General features: G+C 33.3%; 3 protein-coding genes and 1 long non-coding RNA gene across 9 annotated transcripts; 2 read left to right on the top strand and 2 right to left on the bottom strand.

Annotated features, from left to right (window-relative positions):
• Positions 1 to 1537: 1537 nt before the first annotated feature.
• Positions 1538 to 2988, bottom strand: LOC133689222 (uncharacterized). 2 transcript variants are annotated; one of them, XR_009841276.1, is made up of 3 exons: positions 2708 to 2988; positions 2299 to 2379; positions 1538 to 2075 (listed from the first exon to the last, which is right to left on the bottom strand). It is a non-coding gene; the product is annotated as an uncharacterized LOC133689222 (long non-coding RNA). The 2 variants fall into 2 exon arrangements; XR_009841275.1 differs by lacking the exon at positions 2299 to 2379.
• Positions 2989 to 4647: 1659 nt separating this feature from the next.
• On the top strand, positions 4648 to 8664 carry LOC133688534 (uncharacterized). Of its 3 annotated transcripts, none has more exons than XM_062108042.1 (5): positions 4648 to 5076; positions 5434 to 5507; positions 5585 to 5700; positions 5843 to 5911; positions 8079 to 8664. In XM_062108042.1, the coding sequence occupies exons 2-5, from the start codon at positions 5504 to 5506 to the stop codon at positions 8322 to 8324; spliced, it is 435 nt and encodes a 144-aa protein (XP_061964026.1). In that variant the 5' UTR covers positions 4648 to 5076; positions 5434 to 5503; the 3' UTR covers positions 8325 to 8664. The 3 variants fall into 3 exon arrangements, with proteins under 3 accessions (XP_061964026.1, XP_061964023.1, XP_061964025.1); XM_062108039.1 differs by having other exon boundaries at positions 4648 to 5138; XM_062108041.1 differs by having other exon boundaries at positions 4649 to 5138; positions 5597 to 5700.
• Positions 8665 to 9943: 1279 nt separating this feature from the next.
• LOC133688544 (mitogen-activated protein kinase kinase kinase 20-like) lies at positions 9944 to 10972 on the top strand. The gene has a single exon (XM_062108053.1). It carries the CDS (start codon positions 9944 to 9946, stop codon positions 10970 to 10972), a length of 1029 nt encoding a protein of 342 aa, XP_061964037.1.
• Positions 10973 to 13294: 2322 nt separating this feature from the next.
• On the bottom strand, positions 13295 to 24927 carry LOC133690132 (DNA-directed RNA polymerase 3, chloroplastic-like). 3 transcript variants are annotated; one of them, XM_062110328.1, is made up of 19 exons: positions 23947 to 24927; positions 23143 to 23346; positions 22837 to 22970; positions 22395 to 22464; positions 21845 to 21903; positions 21454 to 21571; positions 20630 to 20743; positions 20142 to 20273; positions 19415 to 19831; positions 18504 to 18554; positions 17375 to 17445; positions 17140 to 17224; positions 16803 to 16955; positions 16455 to 16529; positions 16255 to 16344; positions 15766 to 15813; positions 15557 to 15671; positions 14468 to 14571; positions 13295 to 14077 (listed from the first exon to the last, which is right to left on the bottom strand). In XM_062110328.1, the coding sequence occupies exons 1-19, from the start codon at positions 24742 to 24744 to the stop codon at positions 13967 to 13969; spliced, it is 2949 nt and encodes a 982-aa protein (XP_061966312.1). In that variant the 5' UTR covers positions 24745 to 24927; the 3' UTR covers positions 13295 to 13966. The 3 variants fall into 3 exon arrangements, 2 of the variants coding, with proteins under 2 accessions (XP_061966312.1, XP_061966313.1); XM_062110329.1 differs by having other exon boundaries at positions 17155 to 17224; XR_009841395.1 differs by lacking the exons at positions 13295 to 14077; positions 14468 to 14571 and having other exon boundaries at positions 15578 to 15671; positions 16255 to 16331.
• Positions 24928 to 26990: the final 2063 nt, after the last annotated feature.

Here is a 26990-nt window from a genome sequence, read left to right as displayed (position 1 = left end):
ATCAATAAATATGACTGGATAAGTATAACATTCATCGCATTCCTTTTTAACTGCTATTTTTTTTTAGATGTAATTTGTTTTTATGTTTTAACAATATATTTAAAAAAATTTAATTTTTTTTATTTTAATTTTTTTTTGTATGTTTTCAGATTATTTTAATGCGTTCATATAAAAAATAATTTTTAAAAAATAAAAAATATTTTAATGTATTTCTAAACAAGAAAACACTTTAAAAAGTAGTTGCATAACATTCTTAAACAGCCTAAGAGACGAGGTTGGTAATGCATGGCATGAAAGTGTGAGGATTCAGTCATGTATGAGGATATTTGGAAGTGTAGTACCGATTACTTTTCAAAGTGTTTTTTTGCTCGAAAATATATTAAAATAATATTTTTTTATTTTTTAAAAATTATTTTTAGCATAAGTCATCAAAAAAATATAAAAATATCATAAAACATTAATTTAAAACAAAAAATTAAAAAAAATAATTTTTTTCTAAAACATTTTTAAAACATAAAAATAAACATATTTTATATCTATAGAAAAATCCTTGAAATCTATCCTTAAATTATATTATTCAGTGACAAAAAACTTCACCATCCTGAATATGTTTGTATTTTAGGTAACTTTTATGGTTGTGATTTAAAAAAAAAAGTGTGGTTAGGTAGATTTAGATATGTGTTTGGTAAAAATTATGGTTGAGATTTATGTGCAGCAAAAAACATAAATAAAATGTTTGGTTGTAGTTGTTTTTCAAAAGTGTTTTTTAATTAGAAATGCATCAAAATAATTATTTTTATTTTTAAAAAATTATTTTTGATATTAGCTCATCAAAATGATTTGAAAATACAAAAAAAATTAATTTGAAGCAAAGAAAAAAATAAAAAAATTTAAATTTTTAAAAAAGTATTTTTGAAATACAAAAACAAACAGAATTTTACGAAACTCGGTTAAAAAAGCATGTAAAAACTGTTTCACAAAAACTATGTTTTAAACTTAATTTTTTGATGAGCTCCACAATATAAAATGTAGTTTGATGTATTATCAAATACCTAACTGTGTTTTTTATACCGCAAACACAAAATTTAAAACTAAACAAACGGACGTGTCAATTGAGAAATGGACCAGCTCCGCCCATGTGACCCTCGTGCTTGTAATTAGCAGGAAATAAGATAAAATCTTAATTGTCTTACTCTGCGGCAGACAGGGAAGTCAAGGAGGAGGCGTATGAGTTGACCGGTGAGTCGTTCTGTTTGGAAAATTGATAGTCACTCGCTGTGATAGATAATGCCCGGAAACAAGGTTGTCAAAAACGCTTTTCTAATACGACACGGAACATTTAATTTAAACTCGACTCGTAAACTCGAATCGTAAAATCGTAAAATCAGAAGTAAAAATTTTTAACTAAAATTCGTAAAATCAGAAGTAAAATATTTTAACTAAAATCATAAAATCACAAGTAAAATATTTTAAACAATACAAATATCCAAACACATTAAAATACATAATTCAAATAAAAGTAAAATAAACAATACAATATCCAAACATCTTAAAATACATAATTCAAATAAAATTATAATAGTTTATACATGATCCAATGGAGGCCATGTTTTGCTCACTTGCAAAGCTAAATTGTATTCCAAATAACATTACCTATACAGCAATGATCGATGGATACTGCAAGTTGGGAGACATGGATGGTGCAGAATCTCTGTTGCGAGAAATGGAGAGGAAACAGGTTGTTCCAAATGTCATCACATATTCTTCTATAATAAATGGCTATACAAAGAAAGGAATGCTTGATGTAGCTGTTCGTATTATGAAAAAGATGCTGGACCAAAATATCATGCCAAATGCTTATATATATGCAACATTAATAGATGGCCATTTTAAGGCTGGTAAACAAGATGCTGCTGTTGAACTTCATTTTAAGGCATTCCAAACAGGTGAATCAATTACCCTAAAGTTTGCAGTTTTTGGATTTACATAATACCTACAATCCTGAAAATTAGAATATTTCGTTGCTTCCTTGCTTTGCTGGATCGTTGTCTATGCAGATTGCAGAATTACAGAATCTGCAACACTAAAACAAGCAAGATCAAACAGAGCATAGGTGAACATTAAAAGAAATCTGGCTTTGCTTGTAATTAAAATCGCCAGTCAAAGTGCCAAGCTCCATTTCCTTCCCTTTGAATGGGATTTTCTTATCAAATCTTTTTTTCTTTTTAATGGATTCCAACGTCATTAGCTGCTTCATTGAAGTGAAAAAATGACTAGGGGAAAAATGCAGAAATCTACCATTTACTTCAGCCCATTTGCACTTATGGTGACTGTGATTTCCTCCGTTAGCTTTTGTCCTTTTTCCATCAGTAAAGTTGCCTATACAAGTCCTCAAACTGTTTAATTTGCTGTAATTGATTACCAATCCTTTAATGTCTGAAAATTGGTCTAATTATGTTATTTTAGCCTAGAAAATAGAATTGGCTGATGGTAAATAGCCTGGCAGTGCAGGTACAAGTTAGCATAAATGCTTATCCAAAGCTCAGTAAACCATTGTTAGAATACCCAGAAGCAAACCACTAATTTTTAGAATACACAGAAGATAAACAGTGAATTTCACAGCATACCCATATCATTTTTTTTTTATCTCTAATCAATACCATTAGACAGAAAAAAACAAAGCTTGGGATTGGAAATCAATTTTTACCTTCGTCTCGCCAGGAACGCTCCGGATCGGGGGGGAAATGATTTCTTGATTTGCTGGGGAAAGGGGAAAGGGAAAAGGGAAAAGGGGAAGGGAGTCAGGGAGACTGGGAGCAGGGAGAGTGTGAGACAGAGAGGGGATGATTTCTTGAAGTCACTGGTAGGGTGAGGGTGGTCGCCTGGTCGGGTGGGAATTGGGAAAGAAAAGAGATTGTGAATTTGTGAGACAGGACAAAGTCAAAATTTTTGCATTTCTAATTTTGCATTCGGTCCGGTGACATTTTGGTTAAGTCGTGAAAACGTGACGTTTTTAACGTTTTTACGAGTTTTCACGATTTTATGCGATTTTAAATTGGTTTTATGCGATTTTAATACTTTTTGATTTTTACCTCCGTTTTTACACGTTATATGGGTTTTAACTCGTAAAATCGTACGATTTTACAAGTTAAAACGCATTTTTAACAACCATGCCCGGAAGTCTTGTTTTATTGATCAGAAAATGACTCCCGCTAGCTACTTCTGAGTTTGTTTTACATGATCTATGAAATACTATCCATAAGTTTTATATTGAAATAAATTATTTGAGAAAAAAATATTCTAAGAGGACTTTATTAATGAACATTAAAATATATTATTTTATTTTAAAGAAATTTAAATATGCCGTCTTATCTTAAAAATATTCTAATTGTCAAAATTAAAAAGAATTATACCATTTATATAAAAAGAAACTTCTTTTTTTTTTCTTACATGACAATACAAAATATATGCCAGTACTGATAAGTAAATTAAATCTCATATCTAATTAGAAAATAAACTAAAATATTAATATAATTCCTAAGAAATAGGTCAATTATAATTAGAAAAATAAAACTAAAAGGCTACTGTAAAACATTGTGATCCAAAACATATAATATATACTTTTCATTAAAATAAAGAAATGATATTTATATCATTCTAAAAAAAACTAACAAAAGTTGTAATTGAAGCGAAATCATCTTTTTCATAGGATTTATTGGGCATTATAAACTAATAGAAAATAAATAAAATAAATTATAAAATTTAATTTTCAATTAACTTAATATTAGATAATAAAATTAAAAAAAAATTAAAGAAAAAGAAAAAGAAATCCTAGCCAACTATGTAAACCTATGTGTTTATTTACCTTTAACTTTTGCGTTCGCATTGCAAAAAGCATGGTAAGGTGTTTGGTAATACACCAAACTGTGTTTTATATTGTGAGGTCCACTAAAAAATTGAGTTTGAAACGTAGTTTTTGTGAAGTAGTTTTTACATGTTTTTTTAACTGAGTTTTAAAAAATGCTATTTGTTTTTGTGTTTCAAAAACGCTTTTGAAAAACTTTGAATTTTTATTTTATTTTTTTCTTTACTTCAAATTAATATTTTTTTTTGTGTTTTCAGATCAATTTGACGCGCTGATATAAAAAATAATTTAAAAAAATAAAAAAATTATTTTGATGCATTTCCAAATAAAAAGCACTTTAAAAAGCAACCGCAACCATACTTCCAAATATAAGTGCCAAATATTTTATACATGTTTTTTGTTACATATAAACCTCAACCATAATTTTTACCAAACATGTATCTAAATTCAACTAACCACACCTAACCATATTTTTTTAAAACTTACTTTTTTTTAAAACCATAACCATAAAAGATACCTAAAAAATAAATATACTGTAAATCTTCTATCTAAGGTATGAGAGTAAAATAATATTAGCATAATACAATAAAAAAATATATACAAGTATCATTTCAATGAATGATATTTTAATGTAATTTTTAAGTCGATCTATTTTATTTTATTTTTAAATAAAGTAAACCCTACCATCACATCAATACATATTACATCAAATCCCCAATAGCCGATACTTGTTTAAATTTATTTGTTTAGAATAATGAGGCAAGGCATGTTTAACCTAAAAGGATTTTTAAAATTGCTAATTAAACTAACATTTAACAACAAAAAGATTGTACGAGAACGAGAGCCTTCGCAGTTCGAACTAGCAGCCCGTAGCCCTCAACCCAAATCCTTGACTCCTGCCCAGTTTCCTTAACACTGCCGTTTCGCCAGGCTCAGAAACCTCCCTCGTCCCCTTGTCTCACCTCTCCAGTCTGTACCACGAACAAAATTGCTAGCCATGCTGTGATTCTAATCGGAGGTTCAAGATTTGGTGTCGGTAGGACAAAACGGCCATCAACGGCTCAAGAAATCTTCACCTTCATAGCACATTCTAGCGACAGTAACCCTTCAAATACGAAATGTTTGCTTCCATGGGTCTCTTGTGATCTAAGAGAATAATTTCTTGTGCTAGATTCTGTTATCTTGATTCGTGGGAACCTTCAGAAAATATGGTAGTCTCCAATATTAATCCCCACAACAAGGAGATAGTGGTTAGGAGAAGGATTGCTAGCATGTAATTTTTCTTTCTGGGTTTTCTTCGTTGCCCTTGTTTATCTGTTCTTTTCGCGTTTTAAATTTAGTAGTGAACTAAATGATTTTCTACGGAAAAACTTGTTTTGTCTTTCAATCATCAGCATCATGTAATCAGTTATGAGGTTTAATAACATGAGAGTTTTTCCTTTTCATGCACAGTTTTGCATCAGCTTGTAATGTGATTGGTTTTTACTTTCTTGCTTCCAATGTGTCCATAGCAGTATTGTTTAGCATATATGTTGCAGATCATAATTCGAAATTGAATTATTTTATAGATTCAATAAGAGAGAAGATGATTTTCCGTCGTTGAGGGAATACAATGATTACTTGGAAGAAGTAGAGGATATGAGTGAGTTTTTTCCCCCCTTTATCGCAATTAATTTTAAGGATTGTTTTCAATTTAAGATATTATCTTGACGAGAAAAGGTCTCGTGACAGTATTTAACTTGGTTGCTGGAGATGATGTTGCTGCTACTGAAGTAAAAATTGCAGAGTATCAAGAAGAAAATGCGGATCTAATATTGATTAATCACGCTCGGAAGGTACTTTCACGAATCCTTTTATTTTTACTTTTAAAGCAACAATGCAATAGGTGAAATCAGCACCACATATCAGGATTTCAACAATATGTAGATAATTCTTGTGAGGATTTTCTTAGGTGTAACCTTTTATTCTGATTAACAGGCTGAAGAATTAGCCTTGGCTATGTCGGCAAGCAAGGGGCCTCCTGCACAAACTGATAATACTGATGGGGTGAGAATATAATGAGTTTTTATTTTTATTTTTATTTGGGATATCTTTGTTTTCTTAAAAAAAAAAAAATATTGTTTTGAAGGCTCTTATTGATCCTTCCTATTCTATTATCAATTTCATAGTTGTTTGATTTGGTTTCACATTTTTTATTTTAGTTTGTTGTTTGTGGTAAGGTTAATCTATTTATGATGGGCCTTCTGATCTTGGAAATTGAAATTAGTAGCCTGTACAGATAGTTAAAATTCAGAATGATGTTTGCTTCTTGTGTATTCTAGCTTGTTCTCTGTGACTTATATTTCATCTGCATGTCTGACTGTAAATTTACTTCTCAAGTTGAGTCCTTAGGTTTTTATTTTTTGATTATTGATAAATCCCTCAGGCAATATCTAAATCATATCCCATATGCAATTATGCAAGCTATTTTCTGTGTATGTAACTGTGGATGTGAACAAAGATTGGAGTTAAAGAGGAATACCGTGGAGTTCAAAGCTGTCAAGTCAAGCATAATAATAGGGGTGAAGTAACAGCAAGATTTATGCTATGCCAGGAATAGAAGGGCTTCTCGAGCCCCAAAAGAGTAAAGACTCTGTCTACTTCTGATACCTAGCTTCTGTCATATGAATCTAGAGGAACATCGAGGAGCACATTTACCAAAGAATCAAAGTGGGGTGGTTAAATTAATGCAGTTCTGTTGTGTGATTGGAATCTTTACTTTTTTAAACATATGCTAACAGCAATTAGACTGGCTATTCTACGATATGGAGGTTGGTGGTGTAGTGAGTTCATAAATGAGGATCGCTAAGATGTTATGATGGATGTGTGAGAACTCAAGAAAGGACCAGTTTAGAAGAAGTGCCTTTTGGAAGGACATGATTGCATTGTTTGAGTACAAGTTGAGGGAGAGTCATGTGATTGGGTTTCGCCATATCTGGCATCAACTTCTGGATGCATTAGGGGGAAAGAGTGATTAATTAAAGTAGTGGGATTGAGGAGCCAGATAGGAGAGGTAGGCAAAAAAAATAACATTGGCTAAAGAGCTAAAGGAAAATAAGCTTCATGATAGCTTACAGACCTATAATCCATAAATGCACTAATTGGAGGAGCTCCATGTGATTGACCCAATTAGTTTGGAATTGATCCTCAGTGGATTTGAGTGCAACACAAATTTTACTGCTATAATTATGAAAGGTGCTCGTACAGTAACCACTCTACTAATTATCACTCCTACATTACTACTTCAACTTTCTGCTTTGTGCTGTATGAGGTTGATTGGATTTTGAATTCAGTTCGAATTAATGATCAACACCCACAGTGCTATTAAGATTGTAATTATATAGCTTAGGATAGTATGTGAAATCTTTAATCCAGAATGAAACCAGTAGTGAGTGGTGGAAAAAAAAAGGCTGGCTTAGTTTTTCATCTTTTTAAGTTAGTTGCTGGAAAAAAATGAAGAGAGAGACCACATTGAGTTGATTCTAGTCCAAAATAGTTTTAATCCAAATGTGCCTTTTCAAGTTGAAGGAGACAACAATTTGTCCATACAACTTTGTTCAAGTAAGAGTGGACAGCTCTTTACTGTTATAAGGGTCACCAGGTAGCAATAAGAGTGCTTTTCAGGATCCACACAGCTTATGAATATGACTTCAATGGTGAGATTTTTTCCATCTCCTACTAGAAAGGATACTATTTTAATGGGTTAGAGAACTTGTGTTGCTCGTAATTGACTCTTACAATCTTGTGGTCAAAAGCACCTAATTAAATATTTGCATATCGATAATATGTTAACAAATCCCTCTGAAGGAGAGGATGCTATCAGGTTAAGTCCCTTGAATTAATATTCTTTTTGGAGTTCAGACTTGGAACTTAAATTTATGTAAGTGTAGTCCAACATTGTCAAAATATGAAATAATCTAGCTATTTATATTGATGATTGGCAAAAGCAGTATGATTTTCTTGAGATAAAAATAAAAATTGCCCTGTTTTATATGTGGCAAGTGGGATGAAAAGTTAGCCGCTTTGGAACAGAAGTAATTATCCTTTTTCAAGGTTGAGTTCAGACCTGGAAAGTTTGTTTATTGTCTCAAATCATGCATTTGTTACTCCTTGGAATGCCCGTCTCACCCCCTCTCCCCTGATTAACTTCAATTTTGTCTATTTCTCGAGCCAGAGCTCCCAGGGCATAAGCGTTGGAGCTGGGCAGTATGCTCCTACAATTGTTGGGGGACAGCCTCGGCCAACAGGCATTGCTCCACAACCAGTGCCTCTCAGAGGAGGGCCAGACATGCACGGTTATTTAGAAGATGAGGAAACGATGAGGATCCGAACAGAGAATGCGAGTAGAGCGGCTGGGTGGAGCATAGAATTCAGTAAGAAAAGGGGATTTGAGGAAGCCTTTGCAAGCTTTTGCGTTTAGATTGTACCCCTTGACTGCGGAATTGCCTGTCCCTTGTCAACCTGCGGTGCTCTCACCGGGCTATAGGCCTATATGCTATGCATATATTGATGAGGAGGATTGTTATCAGTAGGTTTTCGTGGGGAACTTTACCGAGACGATGATCAAGAAGTCAACCTACTGTTTCTAAGTCAGCAGATATTGCTTTCATGACATGTCAGATACATCAGTTTATCAACATAACCATGTGAACATGAAGCAATGTCACATCATGTTAGTGTAAAGCTGATCATTGATCATTACTGATATCCCAAGTGGCTTAGCTTTGATTTATTAAAATAATATTTTTTTTAAAAAATAATTTATTTTTTATATAGCCCATCACATCAAAATAATTTAAAATCATTAAAAAAATTAATTTAAAATAAAAAAATATAAATAAAAAACCCTTTTAAAACATAAAAACAAATCTATTGACCTTGTTGAAGTTTTACCTTCATCCATTTGATGATGGCCTCGGCGAGATGCTGCATGCTTTCCCTATTTGTTTGAGATATTTTTCATCGTCTTCTTCTGATGTCATCTTGAAGACTACACCTTGCTTGTACATGCCCCATGGAGAATGCATTACAATTGTGCTAGCTTGACTTCGTAATATATATAGGATTATTAATCCTTGAGTGCTCTCTATTATTTTCCAAGCTGTTCTTGTTTGTGAATCCACATTTTTCGTCGCTTCCATTTTTTTTTTGTTCTTGGATTTTCTTAGGGAAACCTCTGGAGATTGAAACTTGTTTCTTGTTTACCATGATTGGTCAACCCATAATTCTGTGTTTTAGAAAGACGAAAAATGGCATGAAGTTCGAGGATCTTTCCATGGGTCTTATAACTGGTTCAAACACTAGCTATGGGTGCGATTGTTTTATTACCTTTGAGAGTGATATTCTTATCATGAGAGCTCCCATGCTCTATCAACTCTTTTATACATGCCGAGGGATGCTCGAAACACTCTCCACAGCAGATGCATGCATGGATTCCAATCTTCCGTTGGGATTAATGTATCAGCTTCAAAGTTGAGTGTCAAAACTTAATTAATGTGTGAAGAACAGGGAGATTAATTCTTGCTATCTTTCTTTCAATAATGAACTTTTAAAAAATTTCAAATTAAAAAAAAACACGATTAAACTAAAAAAACAAAGGATAATTTTTTCCTTTTTTTTTCTTGTGAAATCCTATGTTTGTTACCACTACCGGCTACGTACTAGAATGTCCATCTCTCCCCACTCCCCTGATTGAATTAATTTTTTCCTATATATCGAGCATGAGGCAAAGCTCTCCAGTATAGAATCTTTTAATCCCTGTAATGTTAAAAGATAATCATATGGTCCTTGACCAGCGTTGATCATTCTTAACCTGATAGTCTTTTATTTCAAAAAAAAAAAAATCCATTTTTTCCTCAAAGATCACAACAGCACCGACTTGAAGTATTTGTAAACTTTATAATCCGAGGCTCGCCAGGATTTGGTTCATACTCTCCAATCCAACGGAAACATAGCGTCTTAATTACTCGATCTCTCTCTCTCTGTCTCTCTCTCACGCCCACACACACACAAAAAAAAAGGTTATTGAGTTTTGTTAACATGGCAGCCAAAAAAATCAACAAAACATCTTCGTCGTCATCTTCCACAGCACCCGTCAAGAAACCAAGACGTGATGCAAAATGGCGTGCTATGATGAAGAGACGCAATGCCATCATGAAGAGAGGGACTTGTTTCGAAATCTTGAAAGAAGCTGCTGCTGGATGCAGTTTGGAAACGAGCCCTGGGGTTACTTGGGCCAGATGTTGCCTACTTGGTAAAGGTGGTTATGGTTCTGTTTTTCTTGCTAAAAGAAAAACAACAACAACAACAACAACAACAAGCGATGGTGATCTTCCTGATAAAATTGCTGTAAAATCCGCTACTTTAGAAAACGCGTCTACCCTCAAGCATGAAAAGAGGGTTCTTTGCGATCTTAAAGCAAGCCCTAATGTTATCAAGTGCTACGGAGATGAAATTACCGACACGGGTTGCGAGGGAGAAAAAATCTACAACCTTCTCTTAGAGTTTTGTTGTGGGCTCAGTTTACATCGTCAGATTAAACTGTCAGGTTCTGGGTTACCCGAGTCTGACGTCAGGAAATATACAAGAGATGTTGTTAAAGGCCTGAAGTACGTTCATTGTCGCGGGTATATTCACTGCGATGTGAAGCCAGGCAATATCTTGCTCGTGCCTGGTACTGAAGAAAGGAGTGGGGGTTTTGTTGCAAAAATTGCAGATTTTGGATTGGCAATGTCCATTTATGAAAATCAGAATTGGGGTGATGATCTGATTGGGACATATCCTTATATGTCGCCAGAATTGGTTAAAGAGAAGAGGTATGATTACGGTGTAGATATTTGGGCACTCGGTTGCACTGTGGTGGAGATGTTGAGTGGTAAACCTGTGTGGCCTCGCATGGACGTTCCAGGTTATCTGTATACGATAGGCGACAGTCAGGATTTGCCTCAGATACCAAGTTCTATATCTGATGATGCCAAGGATTTCCTGGGGAAGTGTCTTGTAAGGAATGCTGCTCAGAGATGGTCTGCGGACGAGTTGCTGGAACACCCATTTCTTTCGGTGGGTTAGCGGTGAAGAAACCCTAGTGATTCTCTGTGTTTGATGACGATTCTTATTTGTTTATCAATGATTTTTTTAATCTTTTCAGTAAACAATGTAACTTAGGTTCCGCAGGATTTAATGTAGTATTGTTAATATGATATGAGAATAGTACAGTAAGGGTTTGCTCTGTCTCTGTTAAATCAGCTCATGTTTATGCTATAACATCTATCTCCTTTTGGATATAGCTAGATTGCTGGCACCGCGAGACGTTGAAAAAATAAAAATAAAAACCAAATAGAAAACGATTATGATTTAAAAAAAATAAAAGAAATTGGATAACTAGATTAAATCAAAAAAATAAAGATTAAGATTAAAATAAAAAATAAATTAAAGAGCAACAATAAATTTTTAATTTAAGTTAAATTGAAAAAAATAAAAATATTAAAAACCAAATAAAAAAAATAATGATAAAAAAAAACAATGCATTATAAACTTGGATTGAATGGTGAAATAAAAATATAAAATTTTTATAAAAAAAGTCAAGAAAAAAAAATTAAAAATTCAAAAAATAAGAATTAAATTGAAAACACATCAATACATTATAAAAAAATAAACATGTAAAATTTTTCAACATGTTTTTTTACATAAAAAATTTCTAAATATAAATAAAAAAAACTTATGCATGCATCTAATTAGATAAATAAAAAATCTGTGTAAAGAAATGAAAAAAATAAATTTCATTAACAATAAATAAAAATAAAATTGAAAAATCTTAGAGACAAATATAGATCAAAATATTTAATATTATAACAAGGGTTATTTACCTCGTTGTGTTTAATGAATTTGTTTATTAAAATTAAATTGTAATAAAAATCAACACACACATAAAATTTATTGAAAAAAATAAAAGGAAAAAAATTATTATACAAGGCTGCACATATTAAAAATATTATAAAAAATTAATATTTTTATTTTTTTAAAATAAATTTAATCTATATAAAATATAAAAAATAAAAAATAAATGATATTAACCTCTTCAAAAATTAAACACATTCAATATAATTAAAAAATAATTTTTATTTTAAAAAACTAAATAAGCAAAAGAAGTAACAAAGAAGTAAAATAATAACTTAAATTGATTTTTTAGAAAGGATATAAAAAAGTTTTAATTAAAAAAAATTAAAAAAAATAATGTTAGGCATTATTGGGCCTAGTAAGTCAGGCCAAACACCTGGCCCATGAAGAAAAGGCATGTGCGCATGCCTGTAAGGTTAGGCTCAGATGCATAGACCTTTATTATTATTTTTAAGTTAATCGGTCAATTTCTCTAAAAATTTATTTTTAATTTATTTTTGATTTAAAAGATTTAGAAAATATTATTGGAAACCCTTTTAAACTGACTCATAACCTTTAAAAACACAGAAATACTGCCTCAAAAATCAAAATCAATCTGAAATAAAAAATCTTATTGAGCTTATATATGTTTTTTTAGGCACTTTTAAGATAAAAAAAATACATTTAATTTGAACTCTTTTCATCACATGGAACCATTTGATATAAAAATTAATCGTTTTGGTTGTTAGAATCGTCGCAACGACAATTTATTCTCTCTACATTAGAATTCGGCGAGCCACCTCTCTCCTCCCATTAAAAAAAAAAAACTGAAAAAAAAAATTTAGTTTGGAAAATAATTTTTCTAGAATTAAAGAGATTGGTGACCTAATAACTAGAAAAAATAAAAGACAAACAAACTTTATAAATAAATTTTAAATCCGTCATCTATTTTTACCGAATTTTTCCACTTCACATCCATATTTTTTAATTCAATCCTTCCTCCCCAAAAAACCATGCAAGATTTGAGATCAAAATTGCTCAATTGTACAAAATAAAAATTTGAGAATCAAATTAATTTTTTTAAAAAAACTTCACTACTAACAATAAATAACACTACAGTGAAACCAGTAGCCTTTTCAGTTTCTTTTAATTATGAAAATAGTAGTAGTAACTGCGGCTGCCTGGCAGCATTTTCTAGTGTTTAATACGTGGCCTTCTTGAATTTCAGCTGTCTACCACAGCTCATAATTTTTTTTCTCGGATAATAAAATCCTATAAGCATAGTTTTAACGAATCATCTCTGATAAAACTGCCAAGAGATGCTTTTGAAACCACATCATGTTGATTAACAATGTTCCAAAGTAAGAGCCGCAGAATGAAGAACTGGTAGTCTTTAAAATTAAACTCCATTCCCTTTTTCCAGTTGAAGTGAAGAGATGGCAGACGCAGAGCACAGTCATGTACAAGAAGAAATATAAAAACAAACCCATTTTCAGGGCAGCAAACAATCTACTCTGATGAAACAAACTTTTATTCCATTATGCAGGGAAAACTTTTACATGGGTTGCCAAGCAGCTTGTGAATGTTACATGGAGCTTGGTCCCGCTATATAACAGGCTCTTCTCTCCTATGCTTGTCTATCTACAGAAGAAATGGTACATGATTAAAAGAAAAAAAGAATCAAGGACAATAAGATTTACTTGGTCTTACAACAATCAAATCACCTAATTTCTCGTGATCTGCTCACAGCACAAGGAAAAAAAAAAAAAAAAAAGAAGCCGCAAGTACTAATCATCTGGTTATATATCTTCGCTAGAATGACATAATCATGTAGCCATCTAAGTTGGTCTCCAGAAATTAACCATGAATAGAAATCTGACACTCTTGTAATCCAACCATATCTAGAGTTTCCCTCTTTGCATACAGGAATGAGCCCGTTGGGTGATTTCATCTTTTGTGCTAGGAATGACCCTTTCTGGGTTGGCATAATTACAGTGCAAGGGCGTTTCTTCTGAAAATCTTCGAGATCATAGACTCGCCGATGGCACCAGGTATCTCTTCACCACCTTTACTGTCCTTCAAACTTTCGGCTTGATTCTGCACAATATGCCTGAAACTCTTGACAACTTCATGGTCAAAGGTAGCAATATGCCAATATGATGCTTCAGATTTACAGTTGATGAATATTCAGTTGAAGAAATATGGAGATCTAAGAACTTCTTGCAAGTCAAAGTTGCCTCTCTCAGGCAGAGATGGAAACTTCAATGTTGGATATGACGTCTGGAAGTCTTCAAGTAACTGAGGATAATCCAAGTTATTTATACAGGTCAACAATACTATTAATAAAAATAAATAAATAAATGAAACAATGTCATAATTGAGTTGATTTATATTTGAAATACAAAAAGGAAAAACTAATGCCAAGCAGTTATCTGGCTACTGGGAAGCTGGGAGAAGCCATTTCATATATAGAAGCATTCTAGTTAAGTTGCATGTTTGAGGCTCCTTTTCTTTTTTGTTAATTGTTCTTTCATTTTAAAGATCAACTCAGTGTTTATAGCCTCCAAAATCACTTGTTAGGAAGACACAATAATTCATAGTTCCTTTTGAAGACAATGACAAATGCTCGCTTATTAGGTCATGCCAGTCAGAGAGAAAAACTGGGTCATCACACGCCATTGCACTCACATTTTCAAGTATTGGCATGTTATAAAGCTCCACAAATTTTTCCCGCAGTATCCTATTCATCAAATCCGCGTCTCTTGCATGTGTCCAGAAAGAGTCATGAACACCTGCAAAAGGAGATTCACTTCATAAGGATGTGGGGATTACAGATGATAGTGTTATGATAGCTGGAAACTATACAATGACAAAATTAAATGTGATACACATTACCATTCGTACTTGAGTAACACTTCTGGTTTCTCAACTCAAGTTATTAGGAGTATTTACCATCATTTGAAACTGCACTATCATAGCCTCACAAGTAAACATTTCTTATCCAGAATGCCTCATAGCACATTTATGTGCAAGTCAAACAAGATGAATAATAACACTCTGAATACGTTTTAGTACGGATAAATACATGTGATTTTCTGATAATGCAATGACTTGCACTTATGGTAACATGGAATAAGTTCAAAAGAAATCAAAGTTAAAGGGAAGAAAGGATGACTTGAAGAACTAGGTCCATCATAGTAGCAGTAAACTCACAAAAATTAGCAGACCACAAAAAAAGCTCCAATGAAAAAACTAACATTAACTCGGGCATGTAGTAGGGGTAAGCTGGCTTAGCTACAGAGATATGAAGAATTACATTAATTGTTCATTGTTGTATCAAAGTTACTAGAATATAGGATAACTTCTCATCATAATCAACCCAAAAAGTATATTCTAATAGGCTTAAATTAGCAACTTTTGAGAGCTTAATGGACATAATAAAATAAATGGCTTAAATGCTTGCCAAGTTCAAACCATATGTCAAGGTTCAGTTTATCAGTCAAGTTTCAATTATCATTAAACAGTAGAATATTAATTCCTACCACATATTGTTTGCAACAGACAGAACAAGTTGAAACTTGAACAAAAAGTTAACCCAACTATAAAAGGTAATGATATAAATAATAGCTCTACATGGACTGTTTGAAAAAGACATTCTTCAACTTCTTCATTCATCAAAGACATAGAAGGCTTCTAGTCTTCTACACCATGACAATATGTCAATTCCAATCTATTCACTAGGTTTAAGCTTCATATACTAAAGACTGCAAGACAAACCTGCAAAACGTAAATCAGCATCCCTGCATGCAACAGCAGTCATCATCATATGTGAGCCGTCAAGCGAGTGCACAAAATTTGGAGGGAAAGCAGTTCTCTGTTTTCTAACCTGCACCTGATAGTAATAGTATGATAATGTTTAAATGTGAGTGCATGAAATATTAGAAAGGAAAGAGGGGATGAAAGCAAGACAACAGAGTAAAGCTTACCGAACTGCCTTCCCGTTGCAGGGCCAAAACCTGAAGTGAAGTTCTTATCTGCAACACCAAATTTAGTTACCTGACTGTTTACACAGAGAGAGTGGGGATGCAGAGGACATAAATTTCATGCCATATTTTGTGCAGGAGAAAAAACTGACATAAATATCATGCCGTTCATTTCTTGTGATATTTAATGTCATAATCGCAAGGCATGAGTTCATAGCCAACCAATGGTTTGATCACTACAAACTTTTTCCAGTGCTGTGGTAAAGGATCCCAACAGTGAAAGGATCTTTACCATGACCAAAAAATATCCTACCTATTGTCATAATTTAACCAGCCATTTCATATATCCTCTACCAGCAATAAAGAGTTTAGCGAATGAACATTTGTAAAGTGAGAACACCATGAAAGCAAGGAACCTTTCGTACTGGAATATTAATCTATAGCAGCCTGCACCTAATAAACAAAAAAATGCAGCAAGGATTTAATACTTACAAGATGTCGTTGAGTCTTATAGTATGGCTGCACGACAGGAAGACCTAGTGGAGTTGTCCACCGCACAGGCTGATCTTCTGAAGCAATAACCTAAAATAGGTTCATGGTCAAGCAATAAAATATACTTGAATAAAATGTTACTATTAATTAATATAAGGGTGGTCCATGTAATTTCACTCCCAAATGTGACGGAGACATACCTTTGCACAATCACCAAGCCAGCCCATTATATCACGTGCAGCTTGGAACAACTCTCCTAAAGCAGTCAATGTCACCTATGGAAGGGTTAATGAGTAAATTTGAAAATGATTCAAGGTAAGGATCACCTCACAATTTTAGGTGCCTACAGTGAGATGAACATGTAATCCACAGCATACATTACACATAGCTAAAATACATCTGGATTAGAGTATCTCAAATTAGTTGACATTAGATACTGTCATCAACTTTTCATTGACATTTTCTAGAAATCAAGTCCAATTAATTTTACCATATCCTAGAACAGCAAAATACTCTCCTTATAAACACGCTGGAATCTGGATGCTTACTTTAGCAGCATAACAGGCTGCACTGAAGAGCACTCTATCATCTGTGATGTGACCCTTCTCCTCTAACCTTCTTTTTATCTGCTCACGTGCCCCAACATAAGTGACACCATACACTGAAGTCATCACTGTTTGTTTAACCAGTTTGCGATCCACCTGAAAAGCTCCAAAATGTTAGATTTGGTCAAAAGGAGTTGAGAAGTAAATGATAATCCATCAAGCTTCAGTATGTGGGAGGATGGCTTATCCTCTTCATAGTTCCTTTCACCTTTGGAACAATTTTCTCTTATCTAAAAAAAGTTGATAATCCAAACATCAAAGTAAGAAAAGGAAGAATAACCTCATCAATTAGGACCTTGGCTAATAAAGCATGTGGGTTTGTAGCAGGATCCTTATTGCTGTCTCTTCTAATTATTTCATGGACCCTGTCAGCAAAAATCTCATCAGTCTCATTTTGTGCAAATATAAATATCAAATGCACATATACAAATAGTGCAATAAAGACACACACAGTCATGCAAAAATAAATTCATAGTTGACGACATGTTAATGTTCTGTAGAGAAAATTACAATACCTAGTGGCAATTTCTGAATAAACATCTGAAGGTTTCTCTGCAGCAACTAAGTTAACTGCTGCTGCTTCTTGCTGGAAAACATCAGAAGACGAGAATGCATAACTTCAGTTCAAATCAACCAGAAAAGTGGAAGATGCGTATATTCAAAATGCAAGAAAATATATGAATTATTGTGCATTGCACAGCCTAAGAACAGCACTCTATTTAAAACCAATTCTGATTCCCTGCATCAGAGAGAATAGTTGGAAATTTAATCATTGTGGAATTATTATATCCAATACCACTGGATCATAAATGATCATGAGAGGCTGGACAAGGATTTCAGGTCTTCATGGATGCAGTTTTGATCAATCAAATTTTGGATAGCATGCCTTAAAATTATGAATGAATCAGCAGAATGGTTGAGAAATAACTTCAATTTTGGTTATTTTCAGCATTCCACATTTTTAGAGATGGGAGAAGAATAAGCTTGGTACAAAAGTACACAGCCAAGGTGGCTAAAGGAATTAGTGATAAGCAACATGAACACATGATTAACATGTAAGGGTCAGGAATCACATAAAGTTTACGGCTCTTAATATTCTGTTCTTAAAGGCATTGTAACCAGAAAGTGGTATCTTCAATCATTTTAAAGGAGACGGTAACAGGACAATGAAAGTGCCTATAACGTCATGCTGCAATAACAACAGAGAGGCGATTCATGTACTGTATCCAAACTTGCTTTCATGAAACATAAATGAGTCTAAAGGGGTTAAGGTAGACCCTAACTGATTACCAATTTTTTTTAACACCAAATAGTGGTTATATAATCATAATGAGTACAGCAATTTGTATTGTTTTAGAAAAAAAAATCCCCTCTGATTACCTTAGAGTTAAAGTAAAACATTTGAAATTATGGTCTAATGTCGCCCAAGTACTTTCATTCCCTTCAAATGTCAACCCAAATGATGTCATTTTACCCAGATAGGGGTGTTGTTTTGGGGTCAATAATGGCATCATTTTGGTTTTTTCTTGCACAAAATAACATTACCAGGGTGGCATTTCAACCAAATAATACTTACGAATTTTTCCATTGTTTTCTTATTTTCTAAAATGATGCAAGAAGAAAGAAAGAAAAGAGTAAACCTACACTGTCTCTTCCCAAGGCTGCATAGTGCTGTAGACCATTGCATGAGCCATCCTATAACAAGTAAAGGGAGGGAGGGAGGTTTCTGTGTTAGCTTGTTTTTTCAGAAGTAGAACTAAAAAACAATTGTGTATCCAGATGCTTTTAAACAAAAGTTACAACATGCATAAGATTTAAAATATATGAGCAAAAATCAATCAATAATGCAAATGCACGAGTTTTTAAATAAGAGAATATACCATGGTCACATTGCATAAGAAATGTGTTCTTTTTAGAACAACAAATAGAAGTGAGGAAACAAAACCAGAAATAGTACAAGACGTCCACTTAGTAGATGAAAGAAACAAAACTCAGGAAGTAAGGCACTACAATCTTGCTAAATTATCAACTAAGAGAACTCCTGTGAAAGCTCTTGAAACATTACACAGTTAAGAGCTTTGCACACGTGGCATTGGTTATTAATTCAAACTTCTTATCCCATACAAATCCAGCCATGTTGAAAATGGCTTAGATCAATTATTCAAATCATACACTTTTATGTCCTAAGTACATGAAAAAAAAATCTGAAGGAAGATTCATGCCTGGTGATAGAAATGACAGTTTTCATCTAAATTTACTTCATTCTAATAGAAATTATTATCCTAATAATTAAGTGACAACTAAGCTCTCTACTACAATCTTTCAAATTGACTAGGAGAGCGGGTTTCAAAAGGTAATGGCAACAACAGTCTGTCAGATAAGCGGGAAAGCAGATATTTGCACAATCAGGTAATATTTGCATGTTTATTTCATTTTTCCCCACAATTGTTGAAAAGAAGTGCATCCTTCAAAAATGTGTTTATCGTATTTTATTTTTATTTTTATTTTTTAGCAAATTTTCTTTTTGCTGCATTTGCTTACGGTGAAGGATTTACCTGATGGATTGGCAGGTGGGAGATGACAGTATGTGGTGACGCACTCTTTAAGGCTTCTGACAGATTAATACAAGCAGCTAAGCACTGGAAAGGATCTTCAGCTGTTAACCACCAGCGCTTTCCATTGACAGGGTTCTCTGCTGAATCAAATATCTCACTTAGATGATTTTCCACAAATGCTAGACGGCCATCATGCGACAACTTTTCAACCCCACCAGAATACAAGTTTGCTAAATGTATTTTCAACCAACATAACCCAGACTTCCCTAATGGCCTTCCTTCTGCAAATTCAAGAACTCCTCGACAAAGATCGGAACTTAGATGAGTCAAATGTGGGTGCATCGGGTATGCGCGGCCTCGAAAATCAAGATTGTGAGGATAATAAAATCCCTCCTCATCTTTCAGCTTTCGAGCAACCTATATAAGCCATGGTTATGAAATGAAATGTAAAGCCTGTATATGCGTGTTATTAGGCAAGAAGTGCAAATTCAACATTTATCTGATTACTCGAGCGCAGCGCAATTAAGCGAATATGAAGTAAGAAACTTTAAATTATTGCAATAGACTTAAAGATTGTCAATCAAACCAATATCTTGATTGTTGAGCATAAGAACTCACCAGCATTTTGTTTCTATGAGTGAATCAATTCAATCAAGAACACAATCTTGCAGCATACAGAAATCAGACATCTTGTCAATTTGAAAACTGAGAAGGAAGTAGATCTTACAGAAAGCTTAAGTTCAGTGTCACATCTTTGAGAGTGCCTCTCTTGATTTATCTTCTTTGCCTTCCTCACACTCCATTTCCACTTTTGAATTTCTGTTAGATCATCTGAGGATGGTTTCTCTGGTATAGGAATCTGAAACCCAATTAAGTACAATTCAGATATATGTCAAGTTGTTTAAATGGTGAATTAATATCATAAGAAAGTAACAGATCTTATTTTGGTAATTGACTAAAGGACAATTTACTTGTGGCATCACATCCAACCACCGAGATTCCTAATGCATGACAGATTATTTCACAAGAATCATGTGGTCTATGAGATTTCAAGGATCACAAAATCAAATTATCACAGGTAAACTAAATGAATGTAGAACCCATCAAAATAGTTGCATACTGTATGTTCTAACTTTCAAATGATCCCATTGCCCATGCAATTGACATAACCAACTGTTGCACAAGAAATTATTAAGTGAAATTTCAAGTTCTCACATCTCCTCGATTGACCAAGCCTGCATTGTTACCACCACTCGCCCATATCCTCTCCACCACATCCAGCACTTTTCCGTTCACCCTCCATTTGGTATTTCCGAGTGTATCCAGGGCCTGTTTATGTGACATCAGACAAGGAATAAAGTCATATGTCAGCTTCATCAGAACAAAACCATGGTAGTGGCTTGATTGAAACTTAACAACATGCCATTAGACAAGGAATCTCAACCAGCGTACTTTGGACCCAGGCATAAATTTCAGTTAACTGGCAAGATTAAATGTCATCTTTTAGCACAGGAAGCGTCTCTATATAAACACTTCTCATATAAAAAAAAATGCCACACTCTAAAATAAAATCAGTCGTGAGTTCAAAGCATAAGTTGGAACTGAGATTCAACAGCACAAGTTTGATGGTCTTAATATTTGAATGAACATGTTGTACATAATTATCGTAAAAATAATGGAACAACCTACACTATCAAACTATTGGTTGTGTATATATGCTACATTAACACAATCCCAGGACAATTCATTTAAATTCATTAAACTGTATTTTTATTTTAGGATATTACATAATCTTTCAGTATCCTGTTGATCTGATCTATTATTAAACTTTTTATTTGTTCAGTATTTTTGGATCATGTGCTTTAATTATTTAATCATCATGAAGCAGGACAAGTGTGTGCACTTGGCAAATGCTCAAGACCTAGCAGCTGGTCCACAACAAATGCACAAGTTCTAGCCAGCCAAGCTTGACCCTTCTTTTTCTACGCAAGAGTAGAAACAAAATGAGCAAGGAGGGAACCAAAATAAGCATCGCTCACCTCAAATACTTTCTGCATCTGTTTCCCAGGAACACTCCTGACTGCATCTTGTTGCTGCCTAGATCCATGAGTGCGCATGATATATGAAGGCAAGAACAAGTGCCCACCCTTATCATACCTGCAAGGAGCTTCAATATAAATCTCCTATAAAACTTTTGAACAGCTTCAAAATAACAGAGAAACCATGTGCAGTCCATATTCACATTATTTTTCGAAAGGAAAAAAGTCAGCTAGGTAAAGCATGCCAGGGTCAGTCAAGATTGTGTACTTCCATTTTATAATTAAGACAATATCTATGGACCTTAGCAGCCTCTCATAAGAAGATAGCAACAATCTTTCTAAAAAGAGCATGAGATATCTACATTATCTATCATCTCTGATTCATACATACCCTCTCCATTTTTTGGGAGGCACCAGCATTGGAAAATAAGGAATCAACATGTGCTTAGCCTGCATCAGAACATAGATGCATATATTAGTAGAGTGTCCTAAGGCTAAAAGTCACAATTAGATATGCATTTAATATCTTCAATACTAGCACCCATTCCCCAAATTCATAGAGGAGTATACGTATGAGATGTTTTGAGTGGAGTCAAAATAAAGATTTGAAAACAGTTATACCAGAACTACACACCAAGTAAGTGATAAGTTATACCACCAGAAACCATTTTCCTTTTCTTCCAAGGGACCAAAAAACACACTTGAGATGTCAAATGAACTATGGTAAGATCATTTGGATGCATTGCTGACATTTATGCTAAGAAAAACAAGAAGCATGGAAATATGGAAATGAGTAACAGAAATGCATTAACTTTGTTGAGAATTATATTGGTGGATTAAATGGGTAGGTAACTGCAGAATAACCTTGTTAATCAAAATTAAATTTAAGTAGACTAAAATCCTCATGTTCAGAATGAAAGAGATGTTTTGTTTTCACTCACCGTTCCATCAAGCCCTGTGAGGATGAGGGGATCGCATTCTATAACCCCATACTTCTTCACAGTTTTCTGCCTAAATGGATAAAAATGAGAATCATAAACAAATGGAACCAAGATTGAAGGGTTGGGGGATTAGAAGCAAATTAAAAAAAATGCACTGTTAACCATCCCTAAGAAACTTATGACAAACAGCCACATACATGAAAAATAAATTTTATGGACTAATAATCAACCATACAGGCATCTCTTGAATGTCAATGGTCAAACAGAAACCAAGATGACGAACCTAAAAATCATATATTGGCCAGTGCTCATTTACGCAACCAATTCCCTAAGAAGACCCTAAACTGATATGTATAAGGATGATACACTGGACAATTACCTACTGCTTAGGGAGCGCTTGGACAAAATAGCTTACAAAAGGGAATAGAAAATAAAGTCTCACCCTGGATTCTTTGTTACACTTTTAAATATGTGCCTAAATGCAGGTCGAACATCTGGTGGAATGCCCTCTGACTGGTCAACTGGGGGTTGTACATAAGCTGTTTCAGTTAATAATTCTATTAGACGACTTCCAAGCTGCAAAATTATATTGTGCATTAGAAACTAGGCGGGGGAAAGGACACGAAAGAAAAAAGTTAAGGCGAAACCAAAAACAGAAAGAAAAAACTTCAATCCAGAAAGTAATCAAAACTAAATAGAGAAAGGGGCCCAGTTCGCCTTTTTGAAAGAAATGGTGAGGGCTACAAACCTTAGCTTGTTTATCTCGATTCCAAGGTTTAGTTTCATCCTGTATCACCAGATTTTGGACCTCCATGAGCCTTTTCCTTCTAATCAAACTATTTACACGTTTCCTGAGCATCTCCTTCTCCTTGTCCATACTCTCTTGAACATCATGCATTGTCTTCTTCCTTTGGTGATTCTTGGTCTTCTCCAAGAAATTATGAATTCTAACCTGATAGAGGCAGAGAACTGGTAGCTCAGAGATAGAATTATCAAGCTTGATGTTTGAAATAGACTTTGCAGGGTAACTTTTCATCTCATTATGGGTAGCTCAAGTTAAGCCTGTTATCAGGTTTCATACTTTTCAAGTTTGGTTTATCTAAATAAAATCAAGCTTAAGCCTAACTCGAACCTAACTCGAACCTAACATCAAGTCTTAACTCTTAATTGACCTTGAATCTGTCTACAAACATGGACTATAATATATATCATCACATTTCTAGTTGGTGGTGTTATTTTTTTTTTTATCAATATACTATATATCAGTAACATTTTGCATGTTAAAAATAATTTTACTACTTTAATGTTTCCTACATGTATCTAAGCTTAAAAACACCAAGATGCATTATTCAAACAGAATATCTAAATAGTACCTCAACATGGTAACCACATCCCTACAACTAACAAGACACTATATGCATATTACGTACCCAGCTTTAGCTAAATAACCATATACCCTCCAGCCTAAAATCAAGAGCACAAATAATTATGTCAAACGCATCCCAATGATAAGTTAGAAATGAGAACCAAATACAGCAACTCTAACACTCACCTCCTGTTCTATAGCTATACCAATCTGCACCGCAGCCTGGACAACCCGCACGCACCCATCTTCATGCCCCACCATCACCAACCCCATCATCTTATGCATAACAATGACTGCCATTTTATCAGCTGGCAACAATTCAATATTGGGAGAAAATGCCGACTTCTGCTTCTTGGATTTCTCCAGTTTCTGCTCCCTCTCTATAGCTTCTTTCAATGGTTCAAACCACCCCAAGAACAAACTTTTAACGTAAGGCAAATTAGGTGCCAACTTTCTCTCACACATTTCCTTAACTAACCCCGTATACTCCTCAGCCATTCTCTCCCACGCCTCGGTCTCTTCCCTAATTTGCCTCCTCCTTAACAAATTATACTTCCTCTTCTCAATATCCTTTAACTCTAACTTCACTTTTTTATTGGCTATTTTACGCGTACCCTTCCAATAAAGAGCTGAAATCCAAGGCGAGTCTCGAATAAAAACTCTTTTGGAAGACTCTCCATGCACAATTTGGTCAAATTTGATCAAAGTTTCAAGCTTTTGGTGGTTATTAATGGTGGGGATTTCAAAGTCTTCAAGGAGACGGTCATGAGAAGAATCATGTAAAGGGTGAAAGAGAAGTGGCGGGTTTAGGATAGAAAGTTTGGGATTGAAAGGGAAAGAAGAGGAAGAGAGAGAAGGATTGGAAAGAGAATGAGAAGATGGGTTAGAGAGAAAATGGAGGTTTTTGTAGGGTTCATGAAATTTAAGAGTTTTTGATGTTGTCCATGTTGGGTGTTGAATAGAGAAAGGGGTTGTGGAAGCCATTTTTTTTTTTCTGCTAGAGAGAGTGGAGATAAGGTTGGGTTTAGAAGGGCAGAAGACAAGGGAACAGAGAGAGCTCAACTTCTATGAAAATCAGACCTCTCTAAAACCTCAATAGCTACCAGCCCATCCACACAGATACAGCAAGCAGGCTACTTTTTTTTCCGTAATGAAACAATGCATACTCCAAGTATCCAATTTTTTGTTTGTTTAGGGAACTTTAAATTAAACCCTAATGTATTATCAAATTATTAATATAGTACACAAAAATATTTTATCTTTCAAGTCCTTCGAAGTCGTAGACAGTTCTCAATCGGTCTATTTGAGCCTTCTGTAGTTTGGTTAGTATTTTCTATCGATTTTCTTAAAAAAAACACACACTATTTTTTGCATAAAAATATTCATATTAAGAAGGTATTTGTAATTGTGATGCATGATTTTTTGTAAATAGTATTTTGCTTCAAAATAAATCAAAATTAATTATATATATATATATATATATATATATATATATATATATATATTATTTCTAACTTTAAAACCATTAAAAAATTATCAACTTAATATTTTTTTCAAGTCAAAACACTTTTAAAAAATATCTAAAAATAGAATTAGAAGTATGTCAAATATGGATGGAAAAATATAAACATTAAAGATCTAACTAATACATATTTTTTTTTGTCTTAGAACAAATTGAAAATAGGGTGCCAAATAAGAAAATCTAAAGGTTTCTTTTTTTATTAACTTTTATAATAAAAAAAATAAAAAGCTCTGACATTCATTGTAAACCAAAATATTTACTATTCTGGATTGAAATAATAAAATGATCATTTTGCTCTCATAAAAAAACCTATATAACTAGTTATTAAAGGTAAAATTGTCTTTTTATATAGATCTATTAGTTATTATCATATTAATTTGGGATAAATCGGTCTTTTAACATTTCAAAACAACATTAAAATGACAAAATTATCTTTAAAGTAAAAAAATTTAAAATTTGTGTCTAGGGGTATTATAACTGCTTGCAATTCTAAAAGTTTTTAAGCCTTGAACTTAATGAAAAGCAAGGTAGTTTTTTTTCAAATTAATTACAGTTCCATATTCTCGTAGTTCTTAATTCTTTAAGGTCAATTAAATCTCTATTGAAATTATGATAGGTTTCCTTTAAAACAGGATATTCCCAAGTTATCGACATTTACATACATATCATCATCACGATCTTATTTTGTTCAATTATCATGAACTTTATCAATTCACAACACAAATCAAGAGTAGACATCATTACATCATCAAATTATCTATTCCAATTCATAATTTAAATACAAAACAACTCTACAATAAATAACATTAACAATTATGTATGTAAGAAACATTATAATTTATTTACATATATAATTAATTTAATATACAAGAGTAGATTGAATGTTGAATTATAATATAATAATAGAAAGCAAAAGTTAAGTTGCTTGCATCACTAATATTAATTTCGTGTACATCACCAAAAGAATAGCATCCTATTTCATTTTAAAAAAAAATCTAGCATGTCTATCATTACATTATCATTACTTAAACTAAAAAGATATATATGAAATCTATTGCTCTGCTCTTGAGAAGCACCTAAAATCAAATATATATCATATAAGAATACAATGACATCGATCATTTAATATCAAATCCATATATCAATTTACTTTATCATTCCAGGTCAACACCTATACACACATAATTATTTTTTTCTTTACATCAATTAGTTCATTCTACCCGGTTTATCAATTGGCAAGATATGCTGAGTAATTTACAATACTATGCTTTATGTAAGATTCAAAATAATACTTTATAACCATGCCTTAGATACTCTGGCTATATACTAGCGAACACCCCTTCCTTCTTAACTTATATCGGGTTATTACGTTTTTTTTTTGTACAAACCCTTTTACTTGATTCTTACTTCCATTGTCTTGATACTGCCATCAATGGATTATACATACTTGCTAATTCAACATACATGCTATATATTTTACTACCATTTTACTACCAGGACAATTTAGAAGTGTATTTTCATACTTGAAGTCACATTTCGTACTCGTGACCATCACAAGGTATATTTCCTAAATCTCTTCTTAGAGGTTTATTACCCATGATATTTATTTGTGAAATTATCTACCTTTATCATGTCAAGATGGAAGAAAATCCCTCCCACAAGTATGCATCACACGGTTCCTTAAGTAACATGTACGATCATATGTTTA

Source organism: Populus nigra, chromosome 3 (genome assembly GCF_951802175.1).
Source record: "Populus nigra chromosome 3, ddPopNigr1.1, whole genome shotgun sequence".
Taxonomy (NCBI): domain Eukaryota; kingdom Viridiplantae; phylum Streptophyta; class Magnoliopsida; order Malpighiales; family Salicaceae; genus Populus; species Populus nigra.
Note: the sequence above shows the minus strand (reverse complement) of the source record. Positions and strands in the feature narration are given on the sequence as shown.